The following is a 20,743-nucleotide window of genomic DNA, read 5'->3' on the forward strand; positions in this document are numbered from 1 at the left end:
GAAATTTCAGTTCAAACTCCTGAGCTTCCAATAGCACATGTAGATGTCTTACTGTAGTTCTTACTGTATTGGGTCCCTTGGGCTCTCATGATTTTCAGGTAAGGATGTAGTAGTCAATTTCACCAGTGGTTTTTATGAGCTAAGGTTAAGTGGCAGTCTGTCTGAGGTAGCCTGGAATCCACAGGAAGATCCCAGGTTCTAAGATGTGATAGTTACCAAATAGTTGAGGCTAACCTCAAGTAATGAAAGCCCAAGGTGTTCCCTGTACAAGGGACCAAGCCCTATGAAGATAGGTTGAGGGACTTGGGAATGTTCAGCCTGGAGAAAAGGAGGTTGAGAGGGGACATGATAGCCCTCTTTAAGTATTTGAAAGGTTTGTTACTTGGAGGAGGGCAGAATGCTGTTTCTGTTGGCTGCAGAGGAGAGGACATGCAGTAATGGGTTTAAACTACAAGTACAACGATATAGGCTAGATATCAGGAAACATTTTTTCACAGTGAGAGGAATTCAGCAGTGGAATAGGCTGCCTAAGGAGGTGGTGAGCTCCCCCTCACTGGCAGTCTTCAAGCAAAGGTTGGATACACACTTTTCTTGGATGCTTTAGGATGCTTAGGGCTGATCCTGCGTTGAGCAGTGGGTTGGACTAGATGGCCTATATGGCCCCTTCCAACTCTATGTTTCTATGATTCTAAGCAAAAATGACAAGGCAGACCCCTGATTCCTGAAATCCATTGTATTAGTACAAAATGATTAGTGTATGAGTGATTTTTTTGCCTACAAAATTAGGTGACATATTGTAGCATGCCAGAGCCAACTTATTTATTTATTATTATTTTTATATACTGCCCTCCCTGAGGGCTCAGGGCGGTTTACAGGAAACAGGAAAAGATACAGATAACTTGATCTGGAAGTAGACAGAATCTGGAGCAGTGATTAGAAAGAATAGCTCAGTTATATGAAACAAATTGAAGAGGTATTTCTTTGCCTCTGCTGCCAACGTATCCTCCCCCTTCTTCTTTTTAAATCTCAGTACCATAATGGATTTATTTTGATTTGAGCTCAGCACCACCTGTGCCCTGTGGTCTTAATCCACAATGGTGTAAGTAAGGCATGCTACAGTTCCGTTTGATTTCAGTGACATTTGAGCACATCTGTAACTGTTGCTACCTAGCAGTCTTTCTTCTTGATGTCTGTCATTTTTTGTGGGTTGACCGTGCTCCATGTGGCTACTGCCTCTTGGCAGAAATGTGGTCTGTGAGAGCATAAACAAATAAAAATAAATATATTAATTTCCCTTTGATGTAGAGAAAGTTGTGCTGGCAAAATTCAGAAGACAGGATGATAATCAGAAGGTAGCTACTAGGGTTTTTGTTCATATTACAGTTAATTCCAGCCCTGAAAAGCAGCATGCGTAGTTCCAGAATGTTCTAGAATCTGGTAAGCTCGATTAACATGAGGTTGTGTTTGGTTTTTATGTATGATATATCCAGTTCATTATGTATCTTCATGTGGCATACATAGTGATCCAGTTAGGATCTGCAAGGGACAGTGGCTATTTCATATTTTGATTTCAAAATATGGCCTAAACCAGTGGTCCCCAACCCCTGGTCTGGGAACCGTGACCGGTTTGCGGATCAGTCGGAACCAGTCCATGGCTCCTCCTTGTCCTCCTCCCTGGCTGCTGCCTCAGGGGCTGACCTGCCACTCTGCCGCCAGCTCACCTTTGGTGCTCTCCAGCGGCCGCCATGGCTGGGGCTCCCCCTCGGTGTGGCACTGCGCAGCAGCTGATGGCAGCGCCCCCCAATGGGCGGCAAGAAGTCTGGGGCGCTGGTGGGAAAGCAAAGGGAGCAGGGGCTGAGACGGCGGCAACGTTCCTCAGCAAAAGACTACCCCCCCCGGGCCTCAGTAAAATTGTCAAACATTGACTGGTCCTTGGTGATAAGAAGGTAGGGGACCACTGGCCTAAACAATGGTGTTTCTAAAGCAAGGAGGTTTTGTGATCCTCCTCATACACTATACAGATGCAATAAAAGTTGGATACTCTCTTCCGCATCTTGTTAATAAATGATCATGTCCCAGAGTTCCTGCACTTTAGATACCTGACAAGAAGGTAAATATCTCTTTGCATCTGAATAGGTTGAATCAATTTAATAAAGAATACAATTACCGTGATTGTCAGAAATAATACACTTCAGAATGAATAAAGCACTCACTTGTGAAGTTGCAGATACAGCAAATTAACAGGACAATAAAAATACATGTTTAATATTTCATAGTGGAGGTGATTTATTTAACAATCACTATGACTTGGCACATAAAAGCAAGCATTAATTGTTTGTCTTATAGAAGGTGGAGCTCTTAGCTTTTATTATTGTCCAATAGTGTTATTTCAGCTGATTAAAATATATTCCAGTGCAATAAATGATAAAAGAAACAAACAAATCCACTTTACTTTCATTTAAAAATATGAATATTTACCGTTTCTTCTGTGTTGGAATCAGATAATTTATTATGTGAAAGGTTGTGAGTGCTTGAATATATCACTATCTGAACTTTCTTTCTACTGTGCCATGATTTTATTCCCACTAAATGTGTGTACTCTGAATGGCAGCGGTACTTCAGGACCCAACTCAGATGCTTGATATCCTTTTTAGGGATGGACACCAACCACATTTTTGTAGTTTGGTTTGTATTTTGTGGCTAAACCATGAACTCAACCACAAATGGATAGGCTGGTTCATGAACTGAACCAGCTATCCCATCATTGTGTGGTGCCCCCATGCCCCCCGCCCTGCTACCACTGCCACTGCAAGGCATGGTGGACTCTTCCTGCCCTGAAGTTGTGTGTGTTCATGCACAATGTCGAGGCAGACTGTGTGTGCTGGGGGATTCCATACCTCATGCATTCATGGGAAATGTCAGCAGTCCAGCATAGCTGCTGCCGTGCATAATCAGTCTGTGAAAAGCAATAAAGAGCAGAAAGCAGGGGTTTGAATGACTCCAAGCTTTTGGTGACACACAAAATGCAGGGGGTTAAATGGCTGAAAGTGAAAAGTTGCAGCCTCCAGAAAACAGGGTTAGAATGACTCTGAGCCATTTTACCCCCTGCTTTTTTGCTTGTTGTCTAAAGCCATGACCAACAGAAAGCTGGGGGTGAAATGACTCCAAGCCATTTTACCCCTGCTTTCTGTCCCCATCCCTGTGGCTTTTGGGGTCATTTAAACCAGGCAGCTGTTTTTGTGAAGAGCAGAAAGCAGGGTTTTAAATGGCTCAGAGTAATTTCACCCCCAGCTTTCTGATGACCGTGGCTTTGGCCCTTTTAAACCTCCATTCCCGTTTTTCACAAACTGCCACCAACTGCATAAAATTTGTGGAAATTCGTGGTGGCTCTTCAGTTTGCAAACATTGCTTTGCAAACCGTAAAACAGCCAGAATTTGTGATGAACTTCATTTCATCAGCCAGTTTGTGCCCATCCCTAATCCTTTTACCTGAATAGTAGTAGATAGTGCCATTCTCTAAGGGCCGGCTTTCCATTTAAAGCCTTAATAAAAGAGCCCATTTCCCAGTGTCACGATTGTTCTTTTACCTGTCATCTTGAAGTGGGGGAAAAAAATAATATAGAGTGACTGAGCAAAAGTATGATGATGAGTTGCAGAAATGTTCTTCATGCTGCCATGATCTTGCTGCAATAGATAGGATCTTTCAGAAAGCGCTACCGCGTTTTCTTGAATCACTGTAAACTAAGGATGAACATGGAACGGCTTTCCCTGAAGCTAAAAACATATTGGGAACATTTGCTGTCAACGGCATAGAGGACAAAAAGCTTACTTCGTAAAAAATAAAACTTTGAGGCCACCAGTGAGGTGAATGCTTCCGTTTCTAGCTAATTAAAACGACTGTTGTTCTGGTACGATGGTGGCCGTTCCCAGAGGCCCATCATTGCTGTTGCGTGACAGTTTTCTCTTGGCTAATTAAAGACATTTTTCCATGCAAACATACCTTCATGTCTCCATGTTTCAGACCTTTTCCAATTGCTGCTCACATAATTGGCTACATACATCTTACATAAGCATTGTTATGTAAGAACTTGGTAATAATGCAGCGTATAAGTTCTGTTCTTTATTCGAAAGCCGACTTCCCTCTTTGGCTTGCCTTTTCCCTCCCCGTGTCTCCAGAGAGCCATCTTCCTTGCAGCCTTCGTTTACGGATGATTTTGAAATTAGTTCTCCTTTACCACCCGGCCGAGTCAGTCACTAAAATGGTTGTAATGCCATGCCAAACATTCAGAAGCTATGACTGATAACATGGGGACCATCAGGAAATTTCAGTTTGATATTCCTGGTAGCTTTGATACAAAGGTTATTTCTGATCACTGAAGGATGCTCGTTTCCTCTTTGATCCACAAATATGGACTGTAAGCAAGTTGCTGTTCCTAGAACTCCTGTGAACTCTTCCATGAATGCTGAGCAGCCCTGTTCCTCTAGCAAGCTCCCAGGCAGGACATAGTGCTGCTTGTCATCACTTCTTGTTCGGTACTTGTAGGCTTTTGGGATATGGGTCCAAAGGTACCCTTCTTCTCATAGAGAATCTGCCATTTTTGAAACAATTCCTTTTGCTAACTAAAGTCTTCTTGGAGCAAAATTTCCTTTGTGAGCAGAAGGGTAGATTTGGATCTGAAATGTAATTTTAAGAAATGTTTATTTTTCAAATCTACTCTAATACTGTACTGAATTTTGAAAGCAACGACCAGAACTCAGGTGTATGACCCATCTGATGACATTCTGGCCACTAAAAAAAGAAAAGAAAAAGCAGTATCCAGTATCACATTAAAGACTAATAAAATTTGTGAGCTTTTGTGAGTCACTACTCATTTCTTCATGAGCCTCTTGTGGCACAGAGTGGTAAGGCAGCCGTCTGAAAGCTTTGCCCATGAGGCTGGGAGTTCAATCCCAGCAGCCGGCTCAAGGTTGACTCAGCCTTCCATCCTTCTGAGGTTGGTAAAATGAGTACCCAGCTTGCTGGGGGGTAAACGTTAATGACTGGGGAAGGCAAACCACCCCATATTGAGTCTGCCATGAAAACGCTAGAGGGCGTCACCCCAAGGGTCAGACATGACTCGGTGCTTGCACAGGGGATACCTTTACCTTTTACTCATTTCTTCAGAATTGGCCACTGTTTGCCAAGCGGCTTATGGCCCTCAGAAGATCCCGGCAGCAGCACTAGCAAAGCGTTATCAGTAAGTTTTGAGATGGATTTAAATGGGAGGAAAAAGGATAGCACAACCGTGAAAGGTTAATAGTAATCACCTTACATTAGTGAAAACTGAGATAGACTTTTTAAGAGGTATAAAATATTTATCTGCTGATGGAATTTTCAGTAGGTGAGATCTCTTAGAATTAATCATACTTTGATGCTAATTTCTTTATGAATATTTATAACCTCTTCTGAACAGTCTGCAGTTACTTTAGGACTATAAATATGCCAGTAGCTTCATCCCTTCTGTCCAAAATCCCATAGCCAGAACAGCCATTGAGACTCTAGGCAGAGGCATAAATTTGCCCCACCTCTGCGTGTAGCAATGCTAGCCAACATCTGGCGGAAGCACCTTAATGTATTTTTTCTCCATATGGTTTGGAAAAGTGTTGTTCGTGTTGAGTTTTGAAATACTTAAAGGAATACTTAGGGAGAAGCTTGAATGACTCTCCGCTATCTGATTTGCCGGCACAAGCCAGCACAACTGACACCATATTTTCCAAGTCACATATAGCTTGACCATCTAATTTTCCCCCCCTTATAAATCATTCATCATTCAAATACAGCATCTGAGGCTCTACAGCAGGGGTAGTCAAACTGCGGCCCTCCAGATGTCCATGGACTACAATTCCCAGGAGCCCCTGCCAGCATTTGCTGGCAGGGGCTCCTGGGAATTGTAGTCCATGGACATCTGGAGGGCCGCAGTTTGACTACCTCTGCTCTACAGGATCTGAGGCTTTACTGACTGATCCCCCTCACCCCCCACAAGTTATGTTCCACTGTCTAGCTAGGTAACATGCGCTGTACCATGCTTAGCTGATTCAAATCTTTTCAAATTTAATTACCCATGTAGAGCGGCCTGATTTCCTTTATTTAAAATACAGGATGTATCTGAGCCTTGAGTTAACTAAAACGGATGCTGCAATTATGTAAATTAGTGCTGCCAATGCAAAATGGTTGCTGTATTGCAAGCTGCAAGACGTGTGCTAAGCACTAGCCAGTCAAGCACTGATTGGCTGGCTAAACGGATTTCCTACGTCTGTGGCTCCGTCATTCATTCCAGGCTCACCTTCTGCTGTGCAAGCCCCATTTCCCCTTATTAGAGCTAAGGTGTGCTAGCCATTTAGCAAGAAGCTCAGTTGAGATAAGAGCCATATTGCATACACTTTAGGTTAATAAGCATTTATTTGAAAGCGTATTTAAATTTGTTTTATGGTACTTCATTGAGCAAGAGCATATATACTTAATGAGATACATTTTCACGAGCGCTTCAGACTTTAGAAATTTGGGACCTATTGGAAAAGAAATGACAATTACCGTATTTGCCGGCATATAAGACGACCCCCCAACATTTCCACTCAAAATATAGAGCTTGTTACATTACAGTACTATGGACTACTATGGGCAGCTATGTCTATCCCAACTGAAGTGCACCCGGCGTATAGGACGACCCCCCCCCACTTGGAGGCATGTTTTTCAGGGGGGGAAGTAGTCTTATGCGCCAGCAAATACTGTGCTTTCTCATCTGGAAGACGGGTTGAAATCCAAAGCCTCATGTGACATTCTTTGACCACCCTATTGCTTCTGGACCACCACTCCTGACAGCTCTATCCCTGCCTGCTTCCTTCCTGATCATTGAGCCTGGCATGCTAATATGCAACTGGAGTAGATTAAAAAAAATCTTGCCTTTGTACAGAACCAGCCTTCAGCAAACTGAACATTAAAAAATAAATACCAGCACAATAAGCCATTCTTAAAAGGCAGTGAGTAAGATGACCTTAGAACACTTTAGGTCAGTTTATTAACAGGTGTACTAAAAGCCTGCGCGAATAGGACAAGTTTAGTATAAAGGTAAAGGTATCCCCTGTGCAAGCACCGAGTCATGTCTGACCCTTGGGGTGACGCCCTCTAGCGTTTTCATGGCAGACTCAATACGGGGTGGTTTGCCAGTGCCTTCCCCAGTCATTACCGTTTACCCCCCAGCAAGCTGGGTACTCATTTTACCGACCTCGGAAGGATGGAAGGCTGAGTCGACCTTGAGCCGGCTGCTGGGATCGAACTCCCAACCTCATGGGCAGACAGTTCCAGACAGCATATCGCTGCCCTACCACTCTGCGCCACAAGAGGCTCAAGTTTAGTATAGAGGGCACAAAATGAATTTTCTTGGGAAGGTTATTCCATAGGGTGCTACCACAGAAAAGATTCTCTTTACTATATACTGTATTCAGTAATCTAAGATGCAGAAGCTGTAGGTATCTGGAGAAAGGTCCTGTTGGGCAAATTGTAAAATCCTATTATTTAAGAGCATCTGCTTAGATTGTCTGGAAAGATAACTGAAGCTCTGACTAAGATAATATCCAGAAATAATTATTTTATTCATGAGTCTCATTCCATTTTTAAGCTGCACCTTCACACTTAGCATTATTGCTGCACTTGTGTTGTTACAAGCCTTGCAGCAACACATGAAGAATTTTAATGTATAGATATTGAAAACAAAAATATTTGTGGTTGAAGGTAATTTAGGGATCTCTTCTATTTCATCCCCCCCAATTTATCTTTGTTGTTAGATTTCATATGAGAACTGTGCTTTAAATCAAGAGACCTTGTTCCAAGTTCGCAGTTCCAAATAACTGGTGTTCATGTTATGTCTTGTGCGTCTTCTGCTTTAACAGGGTATTCCAGGTCCTGGACAATATGAAATAAAAAGTCAATTTCAAAAGGCAGAGGGCATGTCACAAAATGGAAATGAAGTTGCTCCTTTTCTTTCACTTGCTGAGGTATGGAATTATTTATTTTTATCCTTCTTTTCTATGCATTGGAGACTCAAATAGCTTTCAGAAATACAACATGATTCCAATAAAACACTATATAAAAACAAACAAAGCACACATAACATGCTTAGCTGGTGCCTATCAAGGCCAAGGCCATCTCCCCTCCCCCCCACCCCCGCCAGTAGCTCTGGCCATACCTAGACTTTAAATACCTGCCACAAGAGAGAAAAACACTCAGTCTACAAGCTGACAGCCATCTCTATCCATAATTCCCCTTACTAATAATCCTCGTAGTTTCCTTCATTGTTTTTAGTAATTTCTTATATACTCCCCGCTTTTCTGAAAAGTGAGAAGAATAAGGCCAAGTGATAGGTATGTATAGTTTCCCTTTGTTAAGAACCCACTGAAGACTTGGTGTCTTTAATACCTATTTGTTTACAAGTAAACATACAGAGTGTAGTGGAACCAAGCAGATTCTAGCAGCAGTTAGCCCAAATGCTAATCCAAATGGATTATGTGTTGGAGTCCCGGGTTGCAATTATACCCAAGAATGCATGGACTCAGTGCACTTGAAGTGACTTATCTCTACATAAAACACTAAAATAATTAATCAATAAAAACATGGAATTAAATCTTAATTAAATGGAATGGCAACATCAAACTGCAGCAGCAAGTGATTCTCAAATGAACAGTAATTAAATATTCAGACATGAAATACTAAAATAATTTAAAGAAAATAACAGAGCAATCCTATACAGAGTGCTCCCAGTCTAAGCCCATTGATTACAATTACAAAAGCATGGGAGGCAGTATAAACTCGATAGATATTATTTGTGGAAATTTATTATCATTACACATTATTTTTCCTAGATAATATAATTCTCTGTGCTGTTACAGTTATTTATGGTGTAAAGAAATGGAAGCAAAATGTTTCTCAGATGTTCTTTACTAAATCCTAAATATAGATTTAATATGTTTGCCGTTAATGAGTTAGTTAATCAGAATTCAGAAAGATGAGTGCCCATTTTACACGTGAGACTGAATCAGTTTTTTTATATATTGAATCAGACCCATGGGCCATAAGGCCAGTACTGTCTGTTGAGATTGGCAGTGTCTTTCCAGGATCTCATGCAAAAGTCCTTCACATCATCTGAGAGCCAGTTTGGTGTAGTGGTTAGAAGTGTGGACTTCTAATCTGGCAAGCTGGATTTGATTCTGCACTGCCCCACATGCAGCCAGCTGGGTAATCTTGGGCTCCCCACGGCGCTGATAAAGCTGTTCTGACCAAGCAGTGATATCAGGGCTCTCTCAGCCTCACCGACCTCACAGGCTGTCTGTTGTGGGGAGAGGAAATGGAAGGTGAATGTAAGCTGCTTTGAGACTCCTTTGGGTAGAACTCCCTGGTCCGCTCCAGCTCCGGTCCACCCTGGCCCCCTCTGGGCCAATGTAGGGCAGGGAGGCCTTCCAGGCCCAGCTGTTCCCTGTCTATATGGGCCTGCTGTGGGACAGTCCCTGTTGGTCTCCACAGCAGACTAAGGGAACTCAGAAAAATCAGTTTCCCTTAGCCTGTGAAAACTGAGGGCCCAATCTGCAGCAGGCCCGTAATGGTCACCTTTCTGGCAGCTGCATCATATGGAAGCAGGCACCCTGCTTCCAAATGACCTTCCTCTCAGCCTTTTCTGTCTGTACAGCTTGGCCCTTGTGAGGGTAATGGATGAGTAATGATTTGAACTCAGGTCTCAGTAAAGGACTAGTGACCTAGTGTAGCATAGCTTCATATGTTATTGATGCAGTAATGAGAAAGTTGTTCTATCTAAATGCGAATCTTTCTGGTCACAAATTCCACTCAACTGCCTGTTGTTAATTTATTTTGTTTCCTCAGAGATTTACACCTGTGAAATCATCCACTCCAGCTCCTGGCACATATAATGAGCCACGCTGTGCTCTTGAGTCCTTGAAGAAAGCATCTAAAAATATTCCATTTGGTCATACCTCTGTTCGATTTACTGAGGGCTACAGGCTGCAAAAAACACCAGGTTTGCAATTAATCTACATATGTCGAGTGTTAAGTTCATAACCCATTGTAAAGCAAGATAGTTTGTTAAGTTAGCAGTTGATCTTAGTTGTATGATTAAACAATGTGTTCTACATATTGAAATGGAGACAAATAATATTTATTTTATTTTATTTTTTTAACTGAGAGCCAGTTTGGTGTAGTGGCTAGGAGTGCGGACTTCTAATCATAGAATCATAGAATCATAGAATCATAGAATCATAGAATCATAGAATCATAGAGTTGGAAGGGGCCATACAGGCCATCTAGTCCAACCCCCTGCTCAACGCAGGATTAGCCCTAAGCATCCTAAAGCATCCAAGAAAAGTGTGTATCCAACCTTTGCTTGAAGACTTCCAGTAATCTGGCATGCCGGGTTCAATTCTGCACTTCCCCACATGCAGCCAGCTGGGTGACCTTGGGCTTCCCACGGCACTGATAAAGCGGTTCTGACCGAGCAGTGATATCAGCGCTCTCTTAGCTTCACCCACCTCACAGGGTGTCTGTTGTGGGGAGAGGAAAGGGAAGGCGACTGTAAACCGCTTTGAGCATCCTTCGAGTAGAGAACAACGGCATATAAGAACCAACTCTTCTTCTTTTTCTTTTATTTATTTGGATTTTTATACCATCCTTCCCTATGGCTCTGGGCGGTTTACATAGGATGTTGTACAAAATTATATAGAACACTAGCAAGAAAGCCCATTGCGACCAGGAATGCATAGGAGGTAATCAGGCCTCCTTCGTAGCAGGGAAGCAAGGGTCGTTTGCAGTTTGGGCTTGTTTGCAGTTTGTCTCTGTCTCTCTCTCCCTCACAGCAAGAGCCATAGTAGGTAATCAGGGGTCGTTCGCAGTTTGGCAGGGCTCTCTGTGTCTCTGTGTGTCTCTCTCAGGCATCTGAGAGCAAAGTGGCTAGTGTCCAGGGAAGGAGGGCAGGAGCTGAAGGGCCAATCGGTGCGGCCAGCTTTGCTTGGACAGGCAGGATACTCTCCACCCCCAGGGCTGTTTCATAAATATTAGAGGAACAATGGATAAGGATTATAACAATCTGTCAGGTAACAATCATAATGTAATGTAGCATGAACAACAACACTGACATATCCCTGGGGAGATCAAATTATTCAGTCATGGAAGGGGCATCTGAGGAGGGGCCCAGCAGATGTTTTGAGTCAGCTGGCCTCAAGTGAACGTATTTTAAATATTTTTTTGAGAGGGGACTGTAAGGAATGGGCATGACCTGGCTCACAAATGTAAGTTCATAACAAATGTTGGTTGGTTCATGGTTTGTGAACTGAAGTTCATGCAGAGAAGAACTACCAAGAACTTCCACAAATGTTAAGGCAGCTTGTGAAGAGCAGAAAGCCGGGTTCTAAATGGCTCTGGGCCATTTAAACTCCTGCTTTCTTCTCCCCATCATTTTTACAGGGAAATCCCCACTTTCTGCTTCCTGTAAAAACAGCAGGGAACAGAAAGCAGAAGTTTAAATGGCTCTGAGGACTTTTAAATGCTGGGTGTGGGTGAGGCTAGTATTACTAGAAAAACTACCGAATAGGATACTGCACATGCTACAAAAATGCTACAAAGGGTTTTTTTTTCTAATATTCTAGTATAGGCTTTATTGAAAAGAAGATAATAAAAAGCATAAAAATAGCTAACATACTAACAAGCAGTCAGAGAAGAATAGGGTGGAAAAAGAGGGCCCAGTACAGTTACCTTTCCTGTAGAGATGATAGGCAAAAGAAAGCAGTCTATGAATCCCATATCCAAAATACACGAAGGGGCTTGCTAAAGCCATTGTTTATATATAGGGTTTGGGGGAGCAGGTTTACATGATGCAAGCCAGGTGGGAGGTTCGTTGGAAATTTCCACTGAGCCTGGTGTTCGGCAACTGCTGACCCAAACCGGAGATGGCTGTTAATGGCCCTAGACCAAGATGTTAATGGGACTAATAAAAGGGAGCCATCATGTCTCAATGGATCTAGCAGCTAGTATTTGGGGAAGAGATTTCCCCTGATAGAGGTGCCAAGAATGAGCCATGTGCAAGACATGGAAGTTGGCTAAGAGCCCCTGGGCAAACCAGTTCTGGCCTGACCACGCTATCAGCAAAACTATGGGGTGGGGTGGGGTGGGGGGAATCAGAGTCCAGAGGTACCTGAAATTCCAACCCGATGCATGTCCTGGTTTCCAAAATAGATTCTGCCCAGCAGTGTGTCTTGTCAGGGTATTTCAGGGTGTTCCTGCATCTGTCTTGCTCCCAAGCCTAGACTGCTCCCAAGCCTAGACTGTTGCGGTGTACTGGTTATGGAGTACAATGTGCCAGCATGTGAGGCAGGGGTCCTGCCATACTTAACATGTTAGACTGGGGTTTTCAAAGTAACAAGCCTAGCAACTGCTTTGGAGAACTGAAGTATCCAGATCTGTAGTGACCAACCTGGGTCTTACTCAGTTGAAGGCAAGATAATTCTGGTGAGATTATGTCTGTAACCAATACTGCAGTCCTGCAGCTGCTCAAATACTGTGGGCTTCAGTCATGTTAATTTGCAGCAGGATTGCACCCATAATTAATACAGATACCTACAGTCTGGCTTCGGTATACTACAGCCTTTTGTCCTGTAGTTTTAATTTTCAGCTTAACCGCTTCTGGTTTACAGAAACAAATAACGAGTATCTTCTCGGTTTTCCAAATTTCGTTGTGTTCTGTGCAGGCCCTGCATTCTATAATATCCTCAATCACGGCGTATCGAAAAAAAGTTACAGAAAAGCTGCTTTGGGGGAAAAGAAGAGAGATGCATTTGGTTCTTCAGTTCCTAGGCTTCTATATTTAGTGAAGAGGGAAGCTTTTTCTAGCCCTGGACCTGCTGATTATCAGGTAAATTAGATTTCTGTGTTAAAAAAAAATAGAGCCCAAATAACCATATCTGTAGTAACTCTGCACTGACCTGGTTGCCTAGGTGAGCCCCATTGTATTGGATCTTGACTGCTAAGCAGGGTTGACCCTGGTTAGTGCGTGGAGGGGAAATCACCAAGGAAGTCCCAATGTGGTCCCTATAAATCGGCTGAAGCTTGATGATTCTTTCCCCCAGAGTGATTTTAAATTCAAATGGTTAGAAGAACCCGTTTCTCTGCAAATACAATTGTTTACAAATGATACTGAGTTCTAACTTTGGAGGGCAAGGTTCTTAAAGATTATTACATATTATACTTAAATGAAACCTCTAAGATGAAAGGCAGCATGCATCAGAATACATGAGCTTAACAATGCACCGGAGCTGTTACCTTCATGCTTGGCTTGTGTGTTTCCTTGAAGAATGTGCCTCTCTTTGTTGGAACAACGGCCTAGTTAGATTGACTGTTGCATCTACCAGGGTCCTTTGGATGGTCCCCTGCAAAGAAACTTTGCAGCTTCTGGTACAAGCAAACAAAAGAGCTTGTTTTTCTGACTTCTGCTAATCCATTTGGAACTTAAGCATTTTAACTTTGTGCCATACTACACATTTTGCGGTGGGTCTGTGATTGTTAGGAAGTAGCGTGTTGACAAACAAGCTATGTTAAAATAATAGATGATTATCTGGGTCCTGAGTGATGTGGCGAGGGTGGGAGCCCTTTCCTCTACTCCCCCCTCCCTGATTATTATTATTGGTCTGGAGAAGACAACTCCTGTTCAACCCAGCTGTTCTTAATCCCTCCTCTCCCATGCTGTTTTCAGGCTGAATTCCAAATCAATATTCATTGAATTTAGTTCTGAATAAACCGTCATAAGTGCCAATATTGACAAAGGGCCTGCATTCTTTGAACTACTCCATGGGGAGGAGCATGCAGGAGCCAAGCTTGATCAGCTAACAAAGGAAGAGGAAGGGTGGGACGGATTCATATCTTTATATAACCTAGTGTTCTGTTTGACCCCAAAATGGAAGCTGGTACAATGATGCATATGAAACTGTCATAACTGAATGAGAACATACTCCTTAAATAAGAAAGGCAGGCATATGGGGCTGAAAGATTAATTAATTTTTAAGTGCAGAGAAAATAAGTCTCTTTAGTTGATAGGAAATAACTAACATTTCAGCACTCGTAGCTTTACAATCAAGCTAGAAAAACAGCCTCTCCTTCATGAGGCTTCAATTAATTAACAGAATCTCTTTCTTTCACAAGTTCCATATTATCAAACATATTACCTATGACTACCCAAGGTCCCCATTAACATTCACTGACAAGCTTAATTTAACAGAATCATAATCATGTGGGGAGGATCAGAATACATATTACCAAGTATGTTGGTTGTAGGAACAATTTTCTTCCGCATTTCTCAAATGCAAATAATTTTTTCCCCCTAGGTCTTAATCAAGCTGAGTAGCTAACATATATTATCACTAGAAATATAGCCCATTGCAGATTGAAATGCAATGGGCGCTAGCAGTTATCCCCCCCCCCCGCTCCGTGGAGCAGCCTACCTAAAGCGTAGGAGAGAGGGAGAGCCATTCTCCCTCCCTCTCTTAGTTTCGTCCTTCCAGCTGCCCTGGCCGGTCGTAGTGAGCTCCTCAGGCTCTTCTCTGAGCTTGGCTGGCTGGCTGATGGGCAGGAGAAGGAGGCTTCGAGCCAGCGGCAGCAGCAAAGTCCTTCAAGCAGGAAGAGGCGATGGGGCGTCAGGGGCGGGGCGGACGTCTCCGGCGGCGCCGCTGATGGGGCGGCGAACGTAGCTTCCTGCGGCGGCGCAGCAGAAGCGGCTGTACTGTTGGGCTGACGGCCCCACCGGCTTCGGGGCGGTCAGCGACTCGGCGGCGGGCTGCGGGGCTCGTTGTTGAGCAGGCTGCGGTCCAGCTTCTTCTGCCTGGGAGCCAGCTGATCCTGCAGGCGCCGCGTCCGCCAGTCCAGGTACCGGCTCCACATGCAGCTCGCCTGCCAGCCCACCAGCAACGCCGAGCCGAAGGCCAGCAGGACAGCCAACAGCAGCGGCTGTCCCGACAGCGGTAGGAAGCGTCAGGCCGCGTCAGGCAGGGAGCCCCCGGCAGTCGCGCTGCGCGCGGCTGCCGGGGACTCCCTGCCCGGAGGCCTGACGCGGCAAGAGGCGCTTCGCGCCTCTCGCCGCGTCAGGCCTCCGGGCAGGGAGCCCCCGGCAGCCGCGCACAGCGCGACTGCCGGGGGCTCCCTCAGGCGGCGGCCTGACGCGGCAAGAGGCGCTTCGCGCCTCTCGCCGCGTCAGGTCGGGAGCAACTGAGACCCGCGCTGCGCGCGGCTCTCAGTTCCTGGGGCTGGGAATCGGAGGGACCAATCGGCAGGCGCTTCGCGCCTGCCGATTGGTCCCTCCGATTGTCTGTCATGAGGAAGGGTCCAATCTGGACCCTTCCTCATCCCGGACTCATCCCGCCCCAGGACCCCTTACTGCTTTATTTAGACCGTGGCGCCCGCGGCGCCACGGGCGGTTTACAGATTAGAAGTTATTATAGATAAATTTAGAGATGGGTCTCATGATGGAAGGAGGTGGGGCATGCTATTAAGATGCCTTGAAAAAGTGAAGTATGCAAGATTCTATCCAGTTTTTTTCTAAATAAAAAGCTCTTAAAAGTCACTAATAAAAAAGTACTTAATTTTTTCAACACAATGCGTAACCATGGGACCTCAATGTAGCAGGTGCTAGCGGGGAGACGTTAAGTGTATCGGCCAGTATGTGATAAATTTGAATGATTGTTTAAACAGGCCTAAAGGTAAAGGTATCCCCTGTGCAAGCACCGAGTCATGTCTGACCCTTGGGGTGACGCCCTCTAGCGTTTTCATGGCAGACTCAATACGGGGTGGTTTGCCAGTGCCTTCCCCAGTCATTACCGTTTACCCCCCAGCAAGCTGGGTACTCATTTTACCGACCTCGGAAGCATGGAAGGCTGAGTCAACCTTGAGCCGGCTGCTGGGATCGAACTCCCAGCCTCATGGGCAAAGCTTTCAGACGGCTGCCTTACCACTCTGCGCCACAAGAGGCTCTTTTAAACAGGCCTAGCGTGAAACAAATAATAATATGCACGAGGGTTTAGATATTTGAAGAAAAGTAACTCCTGTGTTGTTGAATTTTCAGCACAAAGAGACCGCCAAAGCATCACGCAAAAAGGCAAAGCAGTTGTCTGTTTTTGTGTCGGCAACAGAGAGGATTCCATTAATTAGCACGGTAAGCCAACTCCAGGTTTGGCAGTTCTTCCTTTATGTAGTCTCTGTTCTGTTCAAAATGTGGAGTAACAACTAAAATTACATGTCCATATTCTCTCTACTGTAATTGAGAAAAAAAAAATCAGGCTAATGGAAGATCCTGCATGCGCTTTCTGTGGAATGTTTCATTTTTAGGAAACTGCATAAAGTCAGGTACTTTAAAAACGTACCATTTAACAGAGAATGAAATCATTCCTACGTGGAATAAGCAGTTGTGAACTCCAAAAACATTACCAGTACTTAAATAATCGTCACCCGCCCACACCCAACAATATATCTTCAGCAAAGAACTGTGTTGTTAATTAGATAAGCATCTGCCTTCCCTATGGTGTATTGCTGAGAGACAGGTGTTTAATTGAGGCTATTTAAGAGAGGCGTTAATTACACTTTGCATCTTAGTCCTGGTGCAAACTTGGGTTGGTAGACAATAGTTTCTCTCTTGTGCAAGGAATACAATTTAAAGGGGTGAGCTCTTGCAGATTGATTCTGTGGGGTCAAATGACAGACAATCAAATGGCAGTTCACTAACTTGACCTTTCTTTGAAAATTCAAATGGATAGCCGTGTTGGTCTGAAGTATCACAACAAAATCAGAGTCCAGTAGCACCTGGACTAGACTAGACTCGCTCTACGTGGGCCTGCCCTTGACTTTGATCTGGAAGTTACAGCTGGTACAAAACGCGGCTGCCAGGGTCCTTACTAGGACACCTTGGAGGGCCCATATTCAGCTGGTGCTTCACTTGTTACCAGTCTGTTTCCGGGTATAGTTCAAGGTTTTGGTATTAACCTTCAAGGCAATGTGTGGCTTGGGTCCTACTTACCTGCGGGACCGCTTGGTTGCTTATGCCCCCCACAGGGCTCTTCGCTCTGTGGGTATGAATTTACTGGTCGTCCCAGGCTTCTGGGATGTTCACCTGGCCTTGATCCGTGTGAGGGTCCTGGCCCCAACCTGATGGAATGAGCTCCCAGAACAGCTGAGGGCCCTGTCGGAATTGTCAGATTTCCACAGGGCCTGCAAGACGGGGCTCTTCCACCGTTTGGTTGAGGCCAGAGTAGACCCCCGGTGTTTCTATCAAGGACCCCTTCCCAAAGTCTATCAAAGTCTACTAGAGTCTATTAGACCTGCACCCACTCCTTCTTCCACTCTTAGATCTGCACACCACTTCTTCCACTCCTAGTGGAAGAAGATTTGGCCTCCGTCTGAACTGTCTGAACGAGGTGAGATGGGATAGATTATTGGTGTTTTTGACCACTTGCTTGTTTTATTGTAAATTGGGGTTTTACGGGGTTTTATTGTATTTTAATGTTTTATTCTGTGAACCGCCGCGGGTTCCTAGGAAATGTGGCGGTATATAAATCGAAATAATAAAAAATAATAAATAAGACCAACAAAGATTTATTCAAGGCATGAGCTTTCGAGTGCAAGCACTCTTAGTCTGAGGAAGAGTACTTGCATTCCAAAGCTCACACCTCAAATATTTCTTTGAAAATGTTCTTGACTCTGTTGGACTCGCATAAATAGATACATGGAACTGATGATTTTGAATTTGTTGAACCAATCAGTTGTATTAGCATCTATGTTTTATTAATAAAATAAGCCTTTAAAGCACAAGAAGTCATCTGTTTTTAGCCATGTTGTGTCCTAGCTATAGCTTGTTAATTTCTTTTTGACCAGTGGTGGGGTTTTCACTATTAGTAGAGATACTAAATTGAAACTCCAGGTAAATGTGGAATACATAAGAATCCTCATCCAAATCCAATAGAGAAAAGGCGAATGAGCAGCAAGCAATATGACATCTGTAGGGTAGAACTCTGATAAATGACGACTATGCAAGAACTCCTTCTCTTTCTGTTTACATTCTAGTTTGGTGTAGTGGTTAGGAGTGTGGACTTCTAATCTGGCATGCCGGGTTCGATTCTGTGCTTCCCCACATGCAACCAGCTGGGTGACCTTGGGCTTGCCACGGCACTGATAAAGCTGGTCTGACCGAGCAGTGATATCAGGGCTCTCTCAGCCTCACCTACCTCACAGGGTGTCTGTTGTGGGGGGAGGAAAGGGAAGGTGAATGTAAGCCACTTTGAGACTCCTTCGGGTAGGGAAAAGCGGCATATAAGAACCAACTCTTCTTCTTCTTCTTCTTTTTTTTCTTCTTCCTAGTTAGGCATCAGAGGACTGTCCACAGAAGTAATTGCTTCTTCCAACCAAGTCAGTGCTAGTTAGAGACACTAGGGAATGAGGTGTATATTATGTTGCGGGTCTTTGGGACACCCCCCCCCCCAAAAAAAAAGGGATCAAAATAAGGCAAATGTGCGCAAGCCTCTGTAGGGTAAAACATGTTGTAAAGTTGAATATTAATATTTAATAAAATTAAAAACCCAGGGCTTAAAATATAGCCTCATTAAAATCCAAGTATACATTCATACTAATGCCACCACTGACCGGATGTGTTTCAGCATTGGTGCCTTTATCAAGGGTCAGGCATAAATAAAGCAGCATACATAAAATACAGGAACAGAAACGCTTACTATGTTAAATATATCCTTGGCTCCTTTACATGCAGTGATATATGTTAACTATGTAGGACACTAAGGACTTTAATTGATTCTATGGACCAGAAGGCCAGATAAAATTCTTGGAGGCCTCTGATGTTTCTAAAGCAGGCCCTGGTTCAGATGAGCACTTCCAGTGGCCAGTGAGTGTCCTAGAGCAGGGGTAGTCAACCTGTGGTCCTCCAGATGTCCATGGACTACAATTCCCACGAGCCCCTGCCAGCATTTGCATTTGCTGGCAGGGGCTCATGGGAATTGTAGTCCAGGAACATCTGGAGGACCACAGGTTGACTACCCCTGTCCTAGAGGAGCCAGCCTTTCTCCAAAGTATGCAGTTCTATGGGAGCCTTGGGTGAGCAGCAGAAGGCTGGTGGAAATACTGGTTCATTTCTCTAAGAAGTTGTGAAGTTGTGAAGAAATCAGCGCTTGCCTACTCATCAATTTCTGCCAGTTGAAAGATTCAGCAGAAAAAGCAAAATTGGCTACACATAGCTGAACAGGACTATGAAATCATAAAACAGTTTAAAAATTATCAGCACTAAGCCATAAAACAAGATAAAACAGGCCTATTACTATATTCATAAAGAGTTCTTAGTCTTGAACCAAGCAACTCAAACAACTAAAATGGTATAAAAACCCTGAGTTATAAATTTAAAAGAAATGGTTTGTCCTAGGGCATTAGGTGCCAGATGAGCCTCAGTAGAGACAGCATTGAGTAGTTGGGCCACCACTGAAAAAGTCCTGCCTCTGGTTGCCACTGGCCTGCATTTTATTCATTTATTTAATTTCTATTTCGCCTTCCTGGTGGATTGGCTCAGGACGGTATACAACATCTCATTCACATAAAATGATCTGAACTGTTCATTAATTCAGTTAATAGCAATTGAATTTAGTTTCTAGCCGCAAATGATTTGGGTCCTGCATCTTTGTACCAGCTGGCAGCGGCAGCAGTCCCAGTTTTTAGCGGTTCTTCTGGAACTAGAGTGTAATCAGAGGGCATCTTCTGAGTTGATGTTACTATTTCACTGGTCCTAACCAGAAGTCTGGTGGAAGAGCTCCATCTTACAGGTCCTCTGGAACTATGCCCGTTCTGTTAGGGCCTGGACGTGTTCCAGGAGTTTATTCCACCAGGTGGGGGCCAGGATTATACTTTGAAATTGATATTCTGCCAATTATCTATGGAGCATCAGTTTCCACACTACACCACTTGTGATTCCCATATCTTGACTAGAATATGAACACAAGAGACTTCTCTGTTTTACAGGTTCCTATAGAAGAAGATGTGATTGTTGACTGTAGCATTTTTGCAACTAATATTCATAACAGACGGCCCATTAGTCTTTACTTAGTATATAATGATGAGCAGATGCTCAGAAATGTAGGCTTCTGGTTCTGTGAAATGAATGACTGTTAACTATGCCAGTAACAAAAGCATTATTATAAATGAATCCAAGATTGTATACCGTAATGGTATTTAGTAGAAAGTAGCTCTATGTAAATTATGTACTGTGGTAGAAAACAGCATACGTATTAACACATCATTAACACATCTGTTGTTGTTGAAGTTGTTGGGGTTTTATGGGGATTTTATTGTATTTTATTGGACTTTGTGAACTGCCACAAGACGACCTCTTGTGAGTGGCGGTATATAAATTGTAAAATAAATAAACGAACAATACATTTCCATGTTTGTATTAAGGTTGGGTGCTTCGGCACCCAAATTGGCTGTTTGCGCCCGAAGCTGACAGCGCCATGCCATGGAGGGGGAGGAGAGGTGTGGGCGGCGGCATGCTGGCGGGTGCACACATGCAGGCACTGAGCTCTGCACCTGCGTGTCTGCACCCGCCAGCATGCCGCCACCCGCACCTCCCCCCCCCATGCTGTGTCGCTGGCTGTTTCAGGTGTGAACGGACGCTGAAGCACCCAA

At 44.0% G+C, this 20,743-nt stretch overlaps 1 protein-coding gene across 1 annotated transcript in view; it reads left to right on the forward strand.

Annotated features, from left to right (window-relative positions):
* The window catches only part of STPG2 (sperm tail PG-rich repeat containing 2), a 216,614-nt gene that overhangs the window by 27,526 nt on the left and 168,345 nt on the right, over positions 1-20,743 (forward strand). The window contains exons 7-10 of the mRNA XM_077300835.1: positions 7,927-8,031; positions 9,908-10,061; positions 12,781-12,944; positions 16,140-16,229. Of these exons, the coding sequence (XP_077156950.1) occupies positions 7,927-8,031; positions 9,908-10,061; positions 12,781-12,944; positions 16,140-16,229 (513 nt within the window). The remainder of the gene's footprint in view (positions 1-7,926; positions 8,032-9,907; positions 10,062-12,780; positions 12,945-16,139; positions 16,230-20,743) is intronic.

The sequence above is a fragment of the Paroedura picta genome, chromosome 10 (assembly GCF_049243985.1).
Source record: "Paroedura picta isolate Pp20150507F chromosome 10, Ppicta_v3.0, whole genome shotgun sequence".
Lineage (NCBI taxonomy): Eukaryota > Metazoa > Chordata > Lepidosauria > Squamata > Gekkonidae > Paroedura > Paroedura picta.